This window comes from Quercus suber, unplaced genomic scaffold (assembly GCF_002906115.3).
Source record: "Quercus suber isolate HL8 unplaced genomic scaffold, Cork oak 2.0 scaffold_202, whole genome shotgun sequence".
Classification (NCBI taxonomy): Eukaryota; Viridiplantae; Streptophyta; class Magnoliopsida; order Fagales; family Fagaceae; genus Quercus; species Quercus suber.
The window spans coordinates 517448-536017 of NW_027069660.1; the positions used below are offsets into that span (position 1 = coordinate 517448).

The 18570-nt window shown below is 33.7% G+C and overlaps 1 protein-coding gene across 1 annotated transcript; it reads right to left on the minus strand.

The window, feature by feature from the left end:
- Positions 1 to 16144: 16144 nt before the first annotated feature.
- Positions 16145 to 18359, minus strand: LOC112012757 (serine/threonine-protein kinase-like protein At1g28390). Its single transcript, XM_024045143.2, has one exon. The coding sequence runs from the start codon at positions 18079 to 18081 to the stop codon at positions 16360 to 16362; it is 1722 nt and encodes a 573-aa protein (XP_023900911.1). The 5' UTR covers positions 18082 to 18359; the 3' UTR covers positions 16145 to 16359.
- Positions 18360 to 18570: the final 211 nt, after the last annotated feature.

Here is an 18570-nt window from a genome sequence, read left to right on the forward strand (position 1 = left end):
GGGGTTGTAGGAATATCTTATCCTCTTTTAATTCCTCAAAATTGAAGGAATTTGGACACGATGAGATAGTAAGGGTTTCACTTATATTTTTATTTTTATTTTTTTGAAAACAAATATATATATATATATATTAATTTATATTAGTTTTGTCTTTATAATGTTAATTTGTATCTATTTCTTTAAAACAAATAAATATCATAATTATCAATATATATGACCACTTCCCTTTACTCTTATATTTAATTTTTGAAATATAAATTAATGGGATATATATTCCCCTTCCCCTACTTAATTTTTAGAACACTCAAATGAAAGGAAGGGGTAACCATATTGCTTTTCTCTTATCTCTTCTCCTTCTCTCATTACCTTCTACTCTCCTTTCCCTCCAAATTTCCAAATATATTTTCCTTTATGGTTCTTGTAATATATTATTAGGGAAAAGTACATGAAAGGCAATGTGATTTATATATAAATAATAGAAGCCCTAAAATTTTGAATGCCACACTTAACCTCTTATCATATATGTTGTTTTATGTGTAACTTATTAGTTACTTATTTGATGACACGTGTTCATATTTAGAGATATGTTCTCGCATAAAACAATTACATATGGGGTTTCGTGTTTCTATCAAAAGCCCTCATAGGGTTAAATGTTAAATAAGTAATGATGTTCACATAAACTAATACCACATGGGGTTAAATGTAACACTTAAAATCTCAAGAGGTTTCGTATTTTTAGATAAAGCAATATGGGAATTTGTGTATTTCTCTCCTACTATTAATTAGTCTTTAGTTCATGTAATACAAAAATAAAATTTAAAAATAGTTATATGTGCTATATATTTAAATATTTATTAAGAAATAATTTTTTTTAAATTATAGAAAAGGTGCAATGTAATCAAATTATAATCTGTTTAAAATATATTAAACTTGATGATTTAGAAGAGTTTGATTAATGTTATATAACTTAATACTAATAATTTAAAATTGATTTTAACAAATATAAAACAATTTTTTTTTAAAGTTAAATATTTTTTAATATTATAAATATAATGCGAACTATGTCAACATTCAAAAGTAGTTTATGTGACAATATAAGAAAGAGTCATTCATAATTAAACTATATTTATTTAAATTAATTAAATCTTAACATATTTTGGATAAAGCAGCCAAGTACTAAAAATAATTCCAATTAATTAAATTATACGTGATCTTCTTTCAAACAAATTTTAATTAAAATGTGTAATTTTTTTTTTTGGCATTCATTGTTTATATATATTTGCCCATAAGAAAAAAATATCTGCTATTAAACTGTTCTAGGTGATGTTCTCTTGAATCAACTACAATTTAACTTTGTTTAATACTTCATACATTTTAATATTTTTAATGGGAACATTCATAGTTCAAATATCTTTTTTTGAACTATAATAATAGAATTTTTTTTTTATAATTTTCTAATATAACATATATATATATATAAGAAAATATTATGGTTGGAAGTTCAATTTTTTTTTTTTTTTTTTTTTTTAATGATGATATTCCTAAAAATACTCTGGTAATGGGCAGCACCAGGTCCACAGGCGCAGAGTCATTTAACTCCACAAAACCACAATTCCAAGCCCCACACACACAGAAAAGCCTGGTGCCGGTTAGGTAATGCATTTCTGACGCCATGGCCTCACCCCTCCCCCCGTACTTCTATCATTTTCATGTCAGCTGTCGGGAAACCATCTTCGAAAGATAATGCAATAGACATTGTTGGACTCTTTTTCTCTCTCAAGAGTGTTGTGTCCAACACCAACAGACCATTAATTAAGAGAAGGATGGTACTATATATTAGGTGTGAGTGACTGCGACCTTCGTTTTGAGGTAGCCACATGTCCGTAACAATGTCGATATTGATAAAACCACAAGCTACCACTATGTAAGAACGAGGTAAGCAACAATGGGTACGGCTGTGTAGAGGACTTGTCCTTTATTGACAACTAATTAAGGCTTATATTTGTTTCTATTAATATGTTTTTCACAAAAAAGAAATTGGAAATATTGGTAATTTGGTGTCAATTTTTTTTGATAATTTGGTATCAATAACACAGCTCAAGTAGTCATGAATATCACAAATTATGACAAGTTGACAACACATATGCAGGCTAGAATAGGGGCTGAACAAGAACTAGAGTACATTTTGTTTTCAAGTCCGCCTGTGGGACTTAGCTAAGGCTTTGGAGGATGATTATAATGGTGTTTTCTTTAACATGCTATGTACTGAGCTAGATGTAATGTTTTGATTTTAATGAAATCGTCGTTTAACTCAAACAAAAAAAAAAAGACAACACATATGCAATGAGAGAATTCACATAAATATTTCATAATTACACATGAGAATCACATATATTTTACCAATGCATATGCCATGGAAAAAAAATTACAAAGAAAGGCATTGAATTTAGAGAGAGAGAGAGAGAGAGAGAGAGAGAGAGAGAGTCATCAATCCTATAGTTTATAGAGAGAAGAAGTAAGATCGACAATGGTGGACAAAAAAGGCATTGACAATAACATAAGCATTGCCGCATTGGTCAAGAAATGAATGAGAATGAGAAATTGAATCACACAAGAGAGAGATATTGGCAATGGCTAGGTTGTGCGATAGATTGGGCATGTCGGTTGGCTATGTTGTGTTTTTTTGGGGGAAATTGTTTTACTACTTCTTTTGACGGAAATTGTTTCACTAGTATTTTTAGTTGCTCCAACCATTTGAAATTTTTAAAGATGTTTTCCAAAAAGGAAAAAAATTTACGCCAAAATAAACAAGGTTTGAGAATTTTTGAAAATATAATATTTATTAGGGGTGGCAAAATTTGACACGGCTTGCGAACCTGACACGACACGACACGATAATTAAAAATGGGTCCCACGGTACTATTTAACATTTAAAAATTATTTTGCTACAGTATTTTCAGTTTTCAGTTTTCAGTTTCAGCAACAATAAGTTCAATCCAAACACACCCTTTGTCTCATTGTTAGGTTTTGTTCACTAAAGAAAGACGCAACAATTCCTTTATATTTGGACAAAATATAAAAAAAGAGTAAAATTCACTCTTTGTTTTTAGATTTTCAAAATCAGCCCTAGATAAAGTTTTTTTTGAATGTTTGCTAACCTGAATTCATGTCTTGTGTGATGCTTCTGCAAGTCCTTTATGGGGGACTCAATTTATTTTTGAAGTCATATGGCCTTTAAGTATTTAATCTTTTTGTTTTAGTTCTACATGGATGGTAGGATGAACAATGACTGGGACACAAGTGTTTTTTTTTTTTTTTTTTTTTTTAAACAAAAAAAAATTCAATAATTGAGGGAGGTGAGATTTAAATTTTAAACTTTTCCGTTAAAAATATCAATATGTATTAGTTAAACTATAAAACTCTTATCAGATAATGATAAAGTGTTAAGTTAATTGTAAAGAACTTATATATAATTAAAACATCATTTTTTTATTTCTTTAAAAAAAAAAAATTTTTCCCACAATCTCATGACCATGACACAATATTTATTACGTACTAATCATGCCATGCTAATATCAATAATTATTAAAAGAAATTATGAAAAATTGTCCTTAACTTAACTCCTTTTAGTTTTCTAGTATAGATGACCTATTACACGACTCATGCATGAGATAAATGGGTTATTACTTATTAGCCGTAGATATTCAAAAGCCCGAGGTGTACCCTTTGATATTCAATAAATCTTTTTCTTTTAATATTTTTTTAAAGAAAAAGCTTTTGAAGGGATTCAAATTAACAAGAATGTAGGTAAAGTAATATTACTGTTAATAAAATTTGCACCCTCTTTTATCATTATTTTTAAAAAAAACTTAAAAATATAATATCTGATAGAATCGTAATCATATTAATATGAAGAGTTGCCCATCAAAATTTTCACAAAATTTAATGATATTAAACACATTTAACTTTATAAATATTAGGTGTGGCAATTCGTGTTCGCATGTCAGGTTCGTGTCGTGTCAAGTCATGAGTATTTGACTACATAGGTCAACACTAACCCGACATGTTTATTAAACGGGTCAAGATTCCTCAACCCTAACACAACTCATTTATTAAACAGATTAGTTGTGTGACTTGTTTATTAGATTTTATCAAAATGAGGAAAAAATTTTTAAAAAAAAACAACAAATAAATATTTTTAATATAAAATTCAGAATTAACGAGTAGCTGCATCACAAATAATCATTTAAATTTAAAGCATATCTCAATATCACAAATAATCAATCACAATATGTCAAAGAAAATAAATCACAACAACTAATAAGTTTATATACCTAGAGTTTGAAGGGTACATTAGTAAAATATCATTAATTAAACGGGTCGGACGGGTTCTATGTGTTTAACACTAACCCAACCCATTTATTAAATAGGTCAGTCGTGTCAATCTGAATATGACACGAACCCATTAAACCTCAACTCATAACTTGCTAATTTCGTGTCGTGTCGTGTCAGGTTCGCAANCGGTGTGTATCTCTTTGTCTCATTGTTAGGTTTTGTTCACTAAAGAAAGACGCAACAATTCCTTTATATTTGGACAAAATATAAAAAAAGAGTAAAATTCACTCTTTGTTTTTAGATTTTCAAAATCAGCCCTAGATAAAGTTTTTTTTTTGAATGTTTGCTAACCTGAATTCATGTCTTGTGTGATGCTTCTGCAAGTCCTTTATGGGGGACTCAATTTATTTTTGAAGTCATATGGCCTTTAAGTATTTAATCTTTTTGTTTTAGTTCTACATGGATGGTAGGATGAACAATGACTGGGACACAAGTGTTTTTTTTTTTTTTTTTTTTTTTAAACAAAAAAAAATTCAATAATTGAGGGAGGTGAGATTTAAATTTTAAACTTTTCCGTTAAAAATATCAATATGTATTAGTTAAACTATAAAACTCTTATCAGATAATGATAAAGTGTTAAGTTAATTGTAAAGAACTTATATATAATTAAAACATCATTTTTTTATTTCTTTAAAAAAAAAAATCATTTTCCCACGATCTCATGACCATGACACAATATTTATTACGTACTAATCATGCCATGCTAATATCAATAATTATTAAAAGAAATTATGAAAAATTGTCCTTAACTTAACTCCTTTTAGTTTTCTAGTAATAGATGACCTATTACACGACTCATGCATGAGATAAATGGGTTATTACTTATTAGCCGCACGTACACCAGCATTTCTCATTCAAACACCTCCAAGCGACTCATCTCTTTCCACCCAAAAAAGACAGACATGGGCACACGTACTAGTAACACACGTGTTCACTGATGCCTACTCTCTTGCTTTTCCGTTCCATTCATAATAATTCCAAACCCGTTTTAATTATTCAAATTACACTAGATTCTCTTTATTTTTCTCTGGATGTGGGGACTAAGTTTCACTTTCCAAAAAAATAGTCTAGACAGAAATCTTTTAAACTATTCTTTTATTTATTTTTTATTAGATATAAATTTTAAAATTATAATTGTTAGATTACATGTTCTTTATGTGCTTAACACGCATGTTAAATTTTGTTCAAATTGGATATTATTTATTATTCGATCAATAAACTTATTTTTTATGTATAATTTTAGACCACAAAAATTTAAAATTAATTTTCTTTTTAATAACGTAACTATTGATTTTAATTTTATTGAAATTTTTATAAATATGAAAGATATAATAAAAACGTACAATCTAATTATTAGATTTTTAAAATTTTTGATAATTTTTTTTTTTCTTTTTCGGATGGATGAGAGAGAGAGAAAATTAGGGGAAAAGAGACAAGCATGGTGACAAGACGAAGGAAAAGAAGTGGGGAATAGGAAGAGGTCTGACCTTGATTTCCATTTCCTTTGCTTTTTTCTTTTGGCAGCCTTTCTTCATTTCAATTTTTTTTTTTTTTTCCTTTTCTCTATTTGCAAAGATTGCATCCATAATATTATTCTCACTCAGGCACCTTCTGAGCAATGTTGTCACTATTGTAGGCATTTCTTACTTTTCCTGTGCATACTTAGCCTTGGGGCCCATTTTGATTAGGTTCCTACAAGATGTCATCATCAAGATTATGTTTTAACTTCATTTATAAAAGGGCCCTAATTATTTCATTTGTTATAAAGTGATATAGACATCCTAAATTGAACTTTTCTGAGTAATGAAGTTTCTTTAATGTCGGCATCACTATAAACCAGGAATTATTTGGAGTGTCAACTATAAGACTGTTTCAATTAGCATAAGGAATAAAACTCGTTGATCATCTAGGTAAAGTTCTTGCAATTTTCTTCTCAAAAAAAAAAAAAAAAAAGGTTCTTGCAATTTGCTTTGTTTTGTTTTACATGAGGCCTAACTCACTTGAAACTAGGCCCAAAAAGGACATGAAGAACAAACCCATGTTCCAGGAAAATGGGCTTTGTGTAGAAGTGTAAATGGTAATCTTATCTTAGTTTTTCCTTAGCCCAAAAAAGAGAGTACTTTTTCAGTTTTACTGCAGCTTTTATTGGGCTCTTTATATCCACGGCCCATAGATCTTAGTCTAACCCAAGAAATGGAGTAACAGGATCTTGAGAAAGCTCAATTGTTTGGTCCAACTTAAATAAGGTCAGAAGACTCAGAACCATAAACAGCCATACCTTCAGTGCTATTTGCAGCTCATCCCATTGTTTTTTTTTTCTTACTACTTAGCATACTTTCAATCGATGTCATACTTCTTATTAATTCCTAGTTACTATAGCTCTCGATAATAGGTCCTCCTCCTCCCCCAATTTTCAAGTAATATCAATTAATCATTGGTATGTGTGTATTAGCTCAAATGGAATATGGTTTTTGAAAATCTAGGATCAAATTATTCAAATCTAATTGTGTTTTTTTTCTAAAGCTAGTGATTATAGACAACTAAAACGTACGTGCTTAAGGTTGGGTATGCCCTCGAAATCTAGAATCCTAGATAGTTATGTTGCTTTGAAATTTCATAACTTCTTCCTTGGTAAAGGAAGGAGTAATATAGGTAATAAGTTATCAATTATGTTCAAGTGACCACTGTGGGAGGGAGGTTTCATGAGATCATCTCATGAGATACCAATGCTTTCTTTGAAATGAAATATTTTAGTACCTATAAATTCAACCGTACCATTTAACTTGACAAAAGAAGGAAGTAAAAACGTTGCATGAATTTTCTTTGTTCTCTTCATTTCCGTCTCCATCTTATATGTGTGTAAGTTTATAACTACTGAAATGAGGGGAGTCCCTTCTTATTCACATGTTAGGGCCCTTTTACCCAAATTATATATAAAAATAGTGAATGAGAAAGATGTGTGATTTGAATCACATATACGAGACACCATAAAAAATGTCATTATCATTGAGCTATCACTTTAATCTCATATATTAAATTTTCATGATTAAACTATAACACAAATTTGATTATTCCTTTCTCTATAAAATTTTGGCATGAGAATCATTTATAAAATAAAATAAAATAAAATAAAATAAAAAACACTATTGGCATACGAGGAAAAACGTTTTTGAATTGACAAGAGGTGGACCAAGCCAGACGTCAATAGTAACGGCCCAAAACGAAATTTTGTTTTATTGGGCTTTCTTACACAGCGTAACCCCAGTGAGAGAGAATACCATTCTGGAGAAGAATAATATAAAAGAAAACCTCAATGGATCATATATATTTTCGGGAAAAAAAAAAAACACACACGCACACACACACACAAGCACGGCAAATTGACTTCGAATCCAGTACAACTTTAACGCTGAGTTCTCTTTTCTGCAGGAAAACGCATTATCTATTTCATGCTATTATTGTATTGCCTATATTTCAAATTGTAAAATTGATGTAAAACATCTCAAGGAACTCTGTGCAATTGGCAATCAGTGACTTTTTCTCTCTAACGAGCTAGTGGTTGTTATTACAGGCCCTTTTGGCTGGATCTTATATAAATTTAATTGTATACATAAAGGAAGCACGGACACTCGGAACAAGTGGCGTACTGTGTCATACCTACTATGTTATGTTATAAGTTTTCAAAATTACTTGTATCATGCAGTACCTGCATTTGCGTCTATGTCTACACCCATGCTTTCTAAATATATATATATATATATATGTATGTATACACTCTTTTTTCATTTCCTAGTATGCGATTGCGATGCACAAACCGGTTCAATAACGTTGCTGAAATCTTAAAATTGTCATGTGAATTAGCCACGTTTCATGAGTCTGACAATGCCGGTATATTTGACTTTTATACGGTGGGCTCCAAATTCCAATGTGATTCATATTATGTGAGACATGGGAACATGAACTGATAAAAAAAAAAAAAAAAAAAAAAAAAAAAAAAAAAAAAAAAAAAAAAAAAAAAAAAAAAAAAAGAAGTAAAATATCATTTTCGTCTCTAAACTATCACAAAAGTTCGTTTTTCGTCCTTAAACTTTTAAAAGTTCATTTTTCGTCCCTAAACTATCACAAAAGTTTGTTTTTCGTCCTTAAACTTTTCCAAACATATTAATTTTCGTCCTTCCGTTTAACGGAATGCTGACGTGACTTTGACAAAGCACTGATGTGGGAGGGACGAAAATCAATACATTTAGAAAAGTTTAAGGATGAAAATAGAACTTTTGAAAGTTTAGGGACGAAAAACGAACTTTTGTGATAGTTTAGAGGCAAAAAACGAACTTTTGAAAGTTTAGGGACGAAAAACGAACTTTTGTAATAGTTTAAGGACGAAAATGATATTTTACCAAAAAAAAAAAAAAAAAAGACCGTAAAAATCTCAAATGTCAATCATATTTCTGGACTGTGGTGCTTCTATTTCACAGAAGCAGCCAAGTTACATTAATTGATAGAATAAAGAACTTGGCAGCCAAGCAATGCATATGTGATAGAAATTCACCTTATTAGATAAAGTTATTAATGGTGTGGGACACCAAAGTGGAGATGGTCCATGCATTGGTTGCCACATGCAAACTAAAAGCATTCAATGCCTTCAAGACTTCTTTTTTTGTTTGTTTGTTTGTTTGTATGCCTTCAAGGCTTCAATACTATATCCTTCGATATATTTGCGTAAGCCAATAGTCTTTTTGGTTCGATCATCAGTGCTACTTTTATCCTCGAAACTTCCACTGCTGAAAGGGGAAAACGTTAAAGTACATAGTGCTGCGATCAAAATATTTTTACTGAATTTTTATAATAAATTATAAATAGAAAGTTGTTATTTGTTTTGATTTAAATATATTGTTAAAATTATCTTTTAAAGTTTAAACTACTAACAATAACCAATAACAATTTATCATTTAAATTTTTTTGTGAAAATATAATGATTATACATAGAGATGATAATTTTTTCCCGCCCCGCTTAACCCGCCCCTCCCTCGTGAGTTTTCCCCACCCCGCAAAGGTGGTGGGCTGGGAATGAGGCAAGATTTTAGCCCCGCACCACGGGGCTGGGCGAGGATGGATTTAAACTAAGAGTGTGCGCAATTCGGTCGGCTCGGTTTTTTTTCAAATTTGTTACCGAACTGATAGGGAATGGTTTTGTAATAATTAAAACCGATGCATACCAATTAGGGTCGGTTTTCCGACCTATAGCAGTGCGGTTTGTTCGGCTCGGTTTAGTCGGTTTGATTTGAAACATTAACAATCTATTTTTGTTTTTTTTTATTAATAAAAAAAAATCTGTTCACCCAAACAATTATTTTTTTTTCCTTAAAATAAATAATTTTATTGAAAAATGGTCGGATCCAGTTCCAAAAAAGAGGCCCAAATAGTGGAAGCAAAGCATAGATAGTAAACAATATATCTATTCTAATCTGAACAGCATGAAGGAATACCATTCTGTTTTATTAATGCTGTACCGCTATATGAGTTAGGTAGGCCCACCCATTTGGCAACGAGCTCACAACAGCATAATAACAATTAACTCGTATAAAAAAATAAAAAATAACAATTAACAAGGCCCATTCATTTTGACCGTACACAATTTTGGAGTATTCAATTTAAAGTTTTATATAAAAATCAAACAGCCAACCTTAATCAAACTCAATCACGAAAACATTCATGCTTTCCCAAACAGCCAAACTTAATCATTCATGCTTTCCCAAACAAAAAACAAATAAAAAGGAAAACAAAACTGAAACACTCGCAATCACAAAGACAAATACAGACACAAACACAAGCTCTCACAAATAAATCAAAATCATAAACTTCACTTCTCTCACAAGCCTAAAACCCATTGTACCGTATCATTCATGCTTAAGATTTTCCATGCTTAAGAATCATTCATGTAGAGGCTTACTGTTGGTTTGCCGCTCAGGCGAGCGTCAGGCGAGAGGCGAGAGGCGAGAGAGAGAGTTAAAGGATAGAGGCATAGAGTAGACAAAAGAATGAATTTATACAGTTGAGAATCTGAAGACCTAAAACAAAACACACTGTTTTGCTTCTTTTTTTTTTTTCTTTTTTTTTTTTAATAACATCCATACGACGTTGTTTTATTAACAAAAATTACAATCAGAACCTGTGAAACGACGCTGTATCCAAACCGGGGGAGAAAAACGAATAGTCTGGGCCTGGTATCGATTCGGTTCGGTGTAGATTGGGTGTGGTATCATTTGATCCGATGACTTCACCGCACTGGTGTCGAATCGTGCTTCGCCCTCCGAATGCCGGCCTTGGCTCAATCGATCGGCGCTGGTGTCAGGACTTGAGATGGTGTCGTCGGCGTCAGTCAGTTGGGTCTGCTCCGGTAACGATTTGCTCGCCCCTAATTTAAACTTTTTAGACCCACCCTGCCCCGCCCCACCTCGTCCCCGCTCCACCCTGCATTGCTAAAAGTTATAATTGTAAATTTTTCATATTCTAAAACTCTACTATTTAAACAAACATATTAGTATTAGCTTATTTTATTCTACCCAATGTGGTTCTTTGCCTTTATTTTGTTATGTGTTATACTATGAGTTTTTTTTTTTTTTTTTTTTTTTTTTTTTTTTTTTTTTAATGATTGTCTTGTTAAACACTTAGATATAGAGATGACAATTTTGTTCCACCTTGCTTAACTTGCCCCTCCCCCACTTCACCCCGCGTGTGTTTTCCCCGCCCCGCAAAGGTGATGGGGCGAGGATAGAGCAAGATTTTAGCCCCGCACCACGGGGTGGGGCGAGGCGGGGATGGGTTTAGACTTTTTAGACCCACCCCACCTCGCCCAAGTTGCTAAGGGTTATAATTGTAAATTTTTCATACCCTAAAACCCTACTATTTAAATAACATATCAATATTAGCTTTTTTTTTTCTACCCAATGCGCTTCTTTATCTTTATTTTGTTATGTGTTATACTATGAGGTTTTTTTTTTTTTTTTTTTTTTTTTTTTTTTTGTGATTGTCTTATTAAACGCTTGGATATATTATTCAGTTTTTTCTAAAAATTGATTTAATTTGATGGGATAAATTTAGTTGTAATTTCAAGTATATTTTTATTAATGAAATAGGTTTCATTAAAAAAATTGTACTAATTGTAGGGCAAATTAACAAAAAGTTGAGTTTTATGGGGTGGGGTGGGGCTTCACGGGGCCCCAAGGGGCAAGGATGAGGTGAGAAAGTTTTCCCCATCATGCGAGGCGGGGCGAAAATGGGGCAAGGCAAAACCATGCAAGGCGGGGACGAAGATCCCATTCTTCCCATTACCATCCCTACTTAGATATATTATTCAATTTTTTCTAAAAATTTATTTGATTTGATGAGATAAATTTAGTTGTAATTTCAAATATATTTTTATTAATGAAATAGGTTCATTAAAAAAAATTGTACTAGTTGTAAGGCAAATTAACAAAAAATAGAATTTTACGGGATGGGGCGGGGCTTCGCGAGGCCCCAAGGGGCGAGGATGGAGTGAGAAAGTTTTTCCTGTCATGTGAGGCGGGGTGGGGATTGGGCAAGACAAAACCATGCAGGGCGGGAACGAAGACCTCATCCTTTGGCCTCGCCCCACCCCATTGCCATCCCTAATTATACATTTCTCTATAATCAAATGCATCAGCATGTTGTCATTCTATTATTCAAGAATACTATAAAATTTCAAAAATGTTTATTCCAATTTGTTGGTATTCTAAATTAAACAAAATTTAGGTATAGTATCTTAGATGCGGTTTCTTAAGTTCTTCTCTTAAAATACAGATATGTGTCTCTTTTTTCATGGGAGGAAAGTACATTTTTAGTTAAGTAACAACATGGCTAAATTTTAAGAAATGAACCTAATTAGGAACAATATCTAAATACTGTATCTAATTTTTGCTCTTCTAAATATGTAGGCCATTACAAACGCTAAAATGTAAGGAAATATTAATGAATACTCTAAAAGCATTGATTTATGAAATATTTTTAGAAACTTTTTATAGGGAAAAAAAAAATAGCAATTGACTTTTTGATAATTTTTTATATTTCTCATTAAAGTGATTTTAAAACTTTTCTAAAATTTTTTAATAACAAATACCTTAAGACCATCCATTAACATAGCCCATAAAGTAATTTTAAAACTTTTTATATTTCCCATCAGCTTTGAGTCCGAGCTCGTTTGCTCAAAGGATTATGATATATGTAAGTGGTGGGATTTGTAGAGTCCAAAGCAAATAGAAATCAACAATAAAAACATAAAATCCCCACCTCCCAAAGAACAAATCACTTAGCAATTTCTTGAAGCCACAAAGTCATATGCCATTCCATGAAATCATGTAACCTACAGTTACACTTAACTTGTGCAAGATTTAGAAAGAGCAATGACAAACGAGTGAAGTACATATAACAACCCAAAGCAGTTTCTTAAGTCCATAATCATCAATATCTGTTCAATGAGTAAGGCTTTTTTACAGATGTACCTCACTGACAAACAATATCTATAAGACATAATTTTAAATTTAAAAAAAAAAAAAACATTAAATATCCTGCAATTCAACAAATTAATGCTGTAATCAACCATTGTAGTGAGGACAGTTATCCATTTAACCTAACAGAAGCCAAACAAATAAAAACTGCCACAAATTGGGAACTAATTTTCTCACCTACTAATATTATGGTTGGCTCATTAGAGAGTAGTGAATTACCACTATTCAATTCAACCCCTGCCCCCGACGTTCTATCGGTGGAATATGTTGAATTATGTATTTTAAATTTATGGCACAAGACCCTCAGTAGTGTTGTAACACCAATTTAATGCATGTTATGATTTATGGGCCAAAATAATCGTTATTAGTAAGTATAAAGTAGGGAATGCGAATGACAAAAGTGGCAGAAGTTCACAAGTTATATTTTTGTTTTGTCATATTAATATATTCAAAAATATACATGACATAGAAATTCTACCTTCTGAATGGTTGCTCTATTCTTAATAAGGTTATATATAAAAGTAACATTGTCACATTCATTGGTAACTTAATATAAAGACTAGAGTTGGATCAAAAAAGCGAACGTTTGAATAAAGGCAGGGACGGTCCTATCATGGGTTCAATTTTTGATTACCACAGGCCAAGCATCTGCTTATCGCCCTTATAGCTATCATAACAGTTATTCGGGAGCTTTGATGTAGAGTTGGTCATCCATTGTTAGCCACCCAACACAACTCATGTAAATCATAAAAAGAAGAGATTGTGAAAGCTATTGACATGTTAAAACCTCATATTTGAATTAATCACTCCCTACCAACCCGTAGACAAATTAATGGCAATTTAACCTCTCTTCGTTTGAAAAACTTTAGGGGCATCGCTTGTTCCAAAATCTTAATCAACAAAACATTGAATTCCTTGCTATAAAAAAAAAAACATTGAATTCCTTAAGATTGTACTGAAAAAGTCAGATTCCAAATGTAAGACAATGGTTGGGAGGGGTAGATATAAACAAGGTCATAAGACAATACTTATTTTACCCTTTAACTTAGTTATCGAAGCGGCTCCAATCACCCTCAACCAAACACACCCACCCCCCCCCCCCCCCCCGCGCAGGACTACTCTTGACAATCCTTTAAGATGTAGGACAACAAAGCAATGGGAATTTTGCTTCGAGTGATGCTTTAGAGCATTCTCGAGTCCCCAGTGAGTTTGAAGTAGCTTCGGTTTGCCCATTATCCATCCCTTACACTTCTGTTACGTTAAGGAGTAATCTACTGTTTTAGAGAGAAAAAATGAAATTTTCACATTAAATTGTAATAAGATCAATACGATAGTGTTTATATCAAAGTTATTGGCAAATTCTACAATGTTACATAATATAATAGTAACACATATTTCATTTTATTCCTCCCAAAATTGTGGTGTGCCTTTGTGTTAGAACTCTTTCCCTCTGCCTTGGGTGTGTGTTTGTTTCTCAAAATAATAATAATAATAATCATTGAAAAATAACTCTATGGTAGATAAATATTCCTAAAAACATTAAATATACCATAAATAAAACCTATATGACAGATAACGAACTCAAACACAGAAATGCTGGGTTGGTCACTTGTATGGTGGTTATGTTGCCTCTTAAACTCACGGGTGAAGCACTGCACTCTGCACTTCAGTGCATGTCCTACCATGGTAGCCAGCTACCATAAATGTTGAGCGATCACTTATCAAAGCCAACATTCGTAACCAAAGATTGTTTCTTATCAAAACGAAGTACAAATAACATATCTATCACATTTGGGAGCTTCTACTTCCCATGTTGCCTATAAGGATAAAACTGAACAATGACAATAGTCACAAACCTTACAATACTATTGTTGTGAACAATAGCTGTATGCCTGTAACTAGGCACGAAATCTTGTGAAATGTACATAGGCGTATGGCTAAATTGCATTTCAGAAGAGACGAAGCCATGAAATTATTAACACAATTATTTTTAGATTTCTCCTTATTAGAGCATTCCTATCAAACATCTCAAAAGCTAAAAATGCTATCTTTTAGTATCTCATTCCAAAAAAACACATTACAACAAAGGTATTATTGTTAAATTAGAAGCTGAGCTACAATGGACTGCCATCTATGATAGTCCATTGTAGCTCAAATCTTATAAAAATAATAATTTTTTAATACATTTTCAATTAAAATATTTCTTCTCTCTCTCTCTCTCTCTCTCTCTCTCTCTCTCTCTCTCTCATCTTCTTCTCTCTTTCACCAGTTTCTCTCTCCTCTATCTTTTTTTCTTTCTCTCTCACTAGTTCTCTCTATTTCTTCCTCTCTCCAACCCTCTCGCCCTTGCCCTCTCTTGCTTGTCCCTCTCTCTCTCATCAATTTCCCATGGGTGCGAGTCACAGTGCTTCGACGGTCACTATGAGTCACTTGGTCATGATGGATCTGGGTCGTGGGTCACAATTTGGTTGTGGATCGGATTTGGTGGTGGGTGAAACTTTGTGATGGCTGAATTTTGTGTTTGTGATGGTGGCTGTTTTGTGATTTGGTGGCTGGGTTTTTGTTTTGTGATTGGTGATTTGTAATGGATGGGTTTTGGTGGTTGTTTTGTAATTGGTGATTTATTATGACTGGGTTTTGTAATTTGGTGGTTGTTTGGTAGTGGTGGTAGCTAGTGGTGGGTTGATTTTGGGTTGGGGTTTATGATGGTGGTAGGTGGGTGGGTGACGGTGGTTGGAAGTGACTGTGGGTTTGCTGGATTGGGTTTGTTGTGTGTTGGGTTGGCTGGTGGTGACTATGGGTTTACAGTGGTTTGTTTTTGTTTGTAATTTTGGTGGTTGGGAGTTGGGTGGTGGTGGCAGCGGCTATGGCTGTGGGTGGTGGTGGCTATGGCTGTGGCCGTGGGTTTGTGGGTAGTGGAAGAGATAAGATTGAGAATAAAAAATGAAAAAAATAATAATTTAATGAAGTGGTAAAAAATATAATAAAACCTTTGATGTTAGATGTATTGTAACATTGTTGTTAAAACAAATAAAGTAAGTTTTTGTGATGTCAAATGCTAAATTTTTTGAGATCTTTGATGAGAATGATCTTAGAGCCGAATATACTTGAACCCCTTTCAATTTCATATCACCTGGTAAAAAATTAAGACAAACGTTAAGAACTTACAAAAATCCATGTAAACTACACTTAAATTGGTGCAACAATTATGAACAACAACAACAAAAAGTAACTCAAAATAAAATTTATGAAAAGAAAGGTTGGATCAACCTCGCCTATAAGACATGAAGAAATTGTAGGACAGCGACATTGAGACAACCTTACTCAGTGTTTAAAACAATTGACACACTTTGTATTGATTTGACCCTTAAATTACCAAAGTTTGAAATGAAATGAAATTACCAAAGTTTGAACTTGCTAATTCAGAAATCCAAATGCATTAAATTGAAACCAACGGTTTTTCAAACATTTCCTTTTCAGACTTCTCGTCCAAGCTAATCACCATCTTGGACATATCAAATCCTGTTGTTGAATTCGATTTCCCTTCAAATTCAACCACATACCCTTTATTATGGTAGTGTACCAAACGTGGACTATGTAACACTCCCATAGACCTCGACTTGCTTAACCTCACCGTTGGCATTTTCACTGCCACCCCAGGCTTCCTCCTAGCTAACAAAGATCGAGTGGGTCCCACATTCGAATCCGACCCCACTTTTATTTCGCTAAAATGACCGACAGATCTCGATCTAACCATTCGATCACCGATGGTTTCATTCATGGTAAAGATTGGATCTAGTACTTCAGCATATTGTGCTCGTTGCAATGACAACATGTGTCTATTTTGAGCCACGTGTCTCCGTCGCAACAAAATCCCTTCGTAGATCCCTTCATTTCCATACTCTGCACTCGGAACACTGGATACTTTCCTATTCCTCCTACTTCCAAGTTTCGTATTCGCATTAACATTAACATTATCAACCTCTTCACTACGATCATATGCTTCCCACCTCATCAACGGCTGAGATTCCTCCACGCGCCCCACCCGCCGTTTCAGGTTATTCCAAATCGGCGGCGCGTGAGCTTTTTTGGCGACGAGTTTCAAACACTCCACCACTTCACTCATCGCCGGACGCTTCTCCGCCGTCGATCTAACGCATCGCGCGGCCAGAACCGCCATGTTTTTAATCACCACCGGATTTGGCGGAGATCCGACCCGAACGTCACAAATTCCGGCGAAATCTCCTCGCTTAATCAACGGAACCGCCCAATCCACCACCGACGGCGGGCTGTAATTCACATCAATCGCGTGCCTCCCGCTGATGATCTCCAAGAGCAAGATCCCGAAGCTGAAAACATCGCTCTTCGAACTCAGATCCGACGGAGCGAGATAATTCGGATCCAAATACCCTAACGTACCCGCCGGAGGCGTACACTTCACCCGCACGTCCTCCACGTGTCCCCTCAAGGCCAAACCGAAATCCCCGAGCCTCGCGTTCCCTTTCTCGTCGATCAACACGTTCGACGACTTGATATCTCGGTGAATAACCGGCGGATTCGCCGAGTGAAGTACTTGAACCGCTTTCGCTATTTGAACCGCGAACCTGACTCGACGGGTCCACCCGGGTGGCCTCGAAGTAGAACTTGAATGCAATATCTCATATAACGAACCGTTAGGCATGTACTCAACGACAATGAGTCTGTTGTCGTTTAGCGAGTCAGAAGAAAAGCCCAATAGATTCACAAGCCGAGGGTGTTGCACTCTGGATAGAATCTCAATCTCGTTCTCTGCTGGGCTTGTACAGTTATTACAGTTGGTACAGTTACTACTCTGTTGGTTTTGCAATCTTCTATTCGTTGTCGTTGATGAGTTATGTAGCTTTGTTTTTTTAACGGCGGCGATGAGTTTCCCATCGTCGAGTACGGCCTTGTAGACACTGCCGTGACTGCCTTTGCCTAAGAAAAACTCGGCGGAGAAACCGTTTGTTGCGGCGACAAGTTCGTTGTAATAAAACTCTCTGATTTTTCTGTTGTTGCTGTTGTTGTTATTATTGGTTTTGTACTTCTGGGTTTTTGGTTTTCTTCTGTTTTTGCTGAGATCCCAATTGTGGGGATCGCATGTGGCTATTGCTGACTCTGCATTGCATGAGAAATATCCCATAATTGAAAGAGCTTTGGGGTTTGATTTTTTTTTTTTTTTTTTCTCAGGTGGGTTCTGTGAGAGATAAAGAGTGAGGCTTTGAAATTGAAATGAGATTTGATGAGAGAATAAAGAGAAGGTGGTGGAAAATCAAAAGGGTTTGAGAGGCAAAAGCCATTACTTTCAAAGGTAGGAGTGGGGGGTTACGGTGTCTATAACTAAAGTCTTATCTATGTGATTTTTACAGCTATGACAGAGATTAGAGAAATGTGAAATCAATCAAAGTTTTTGAATATTTTTTTTGAAATGCGAATGTGTGTGTGAGAATATTTTATTGGTTTTTACATGCAAACGCGTGCAACTTTGTAGTGGGAATTTCTCTTTCTTGGGTATGGGTAAGTCTAAAGAGGTGGGGTCCATGCATTTTGACATTGACAGTGTTTTATATTTCAAGGAAAAAAAAAAAAAAAAAAAAACATTGACAGTGTTACTTTAACTTTTTCTTTTTCT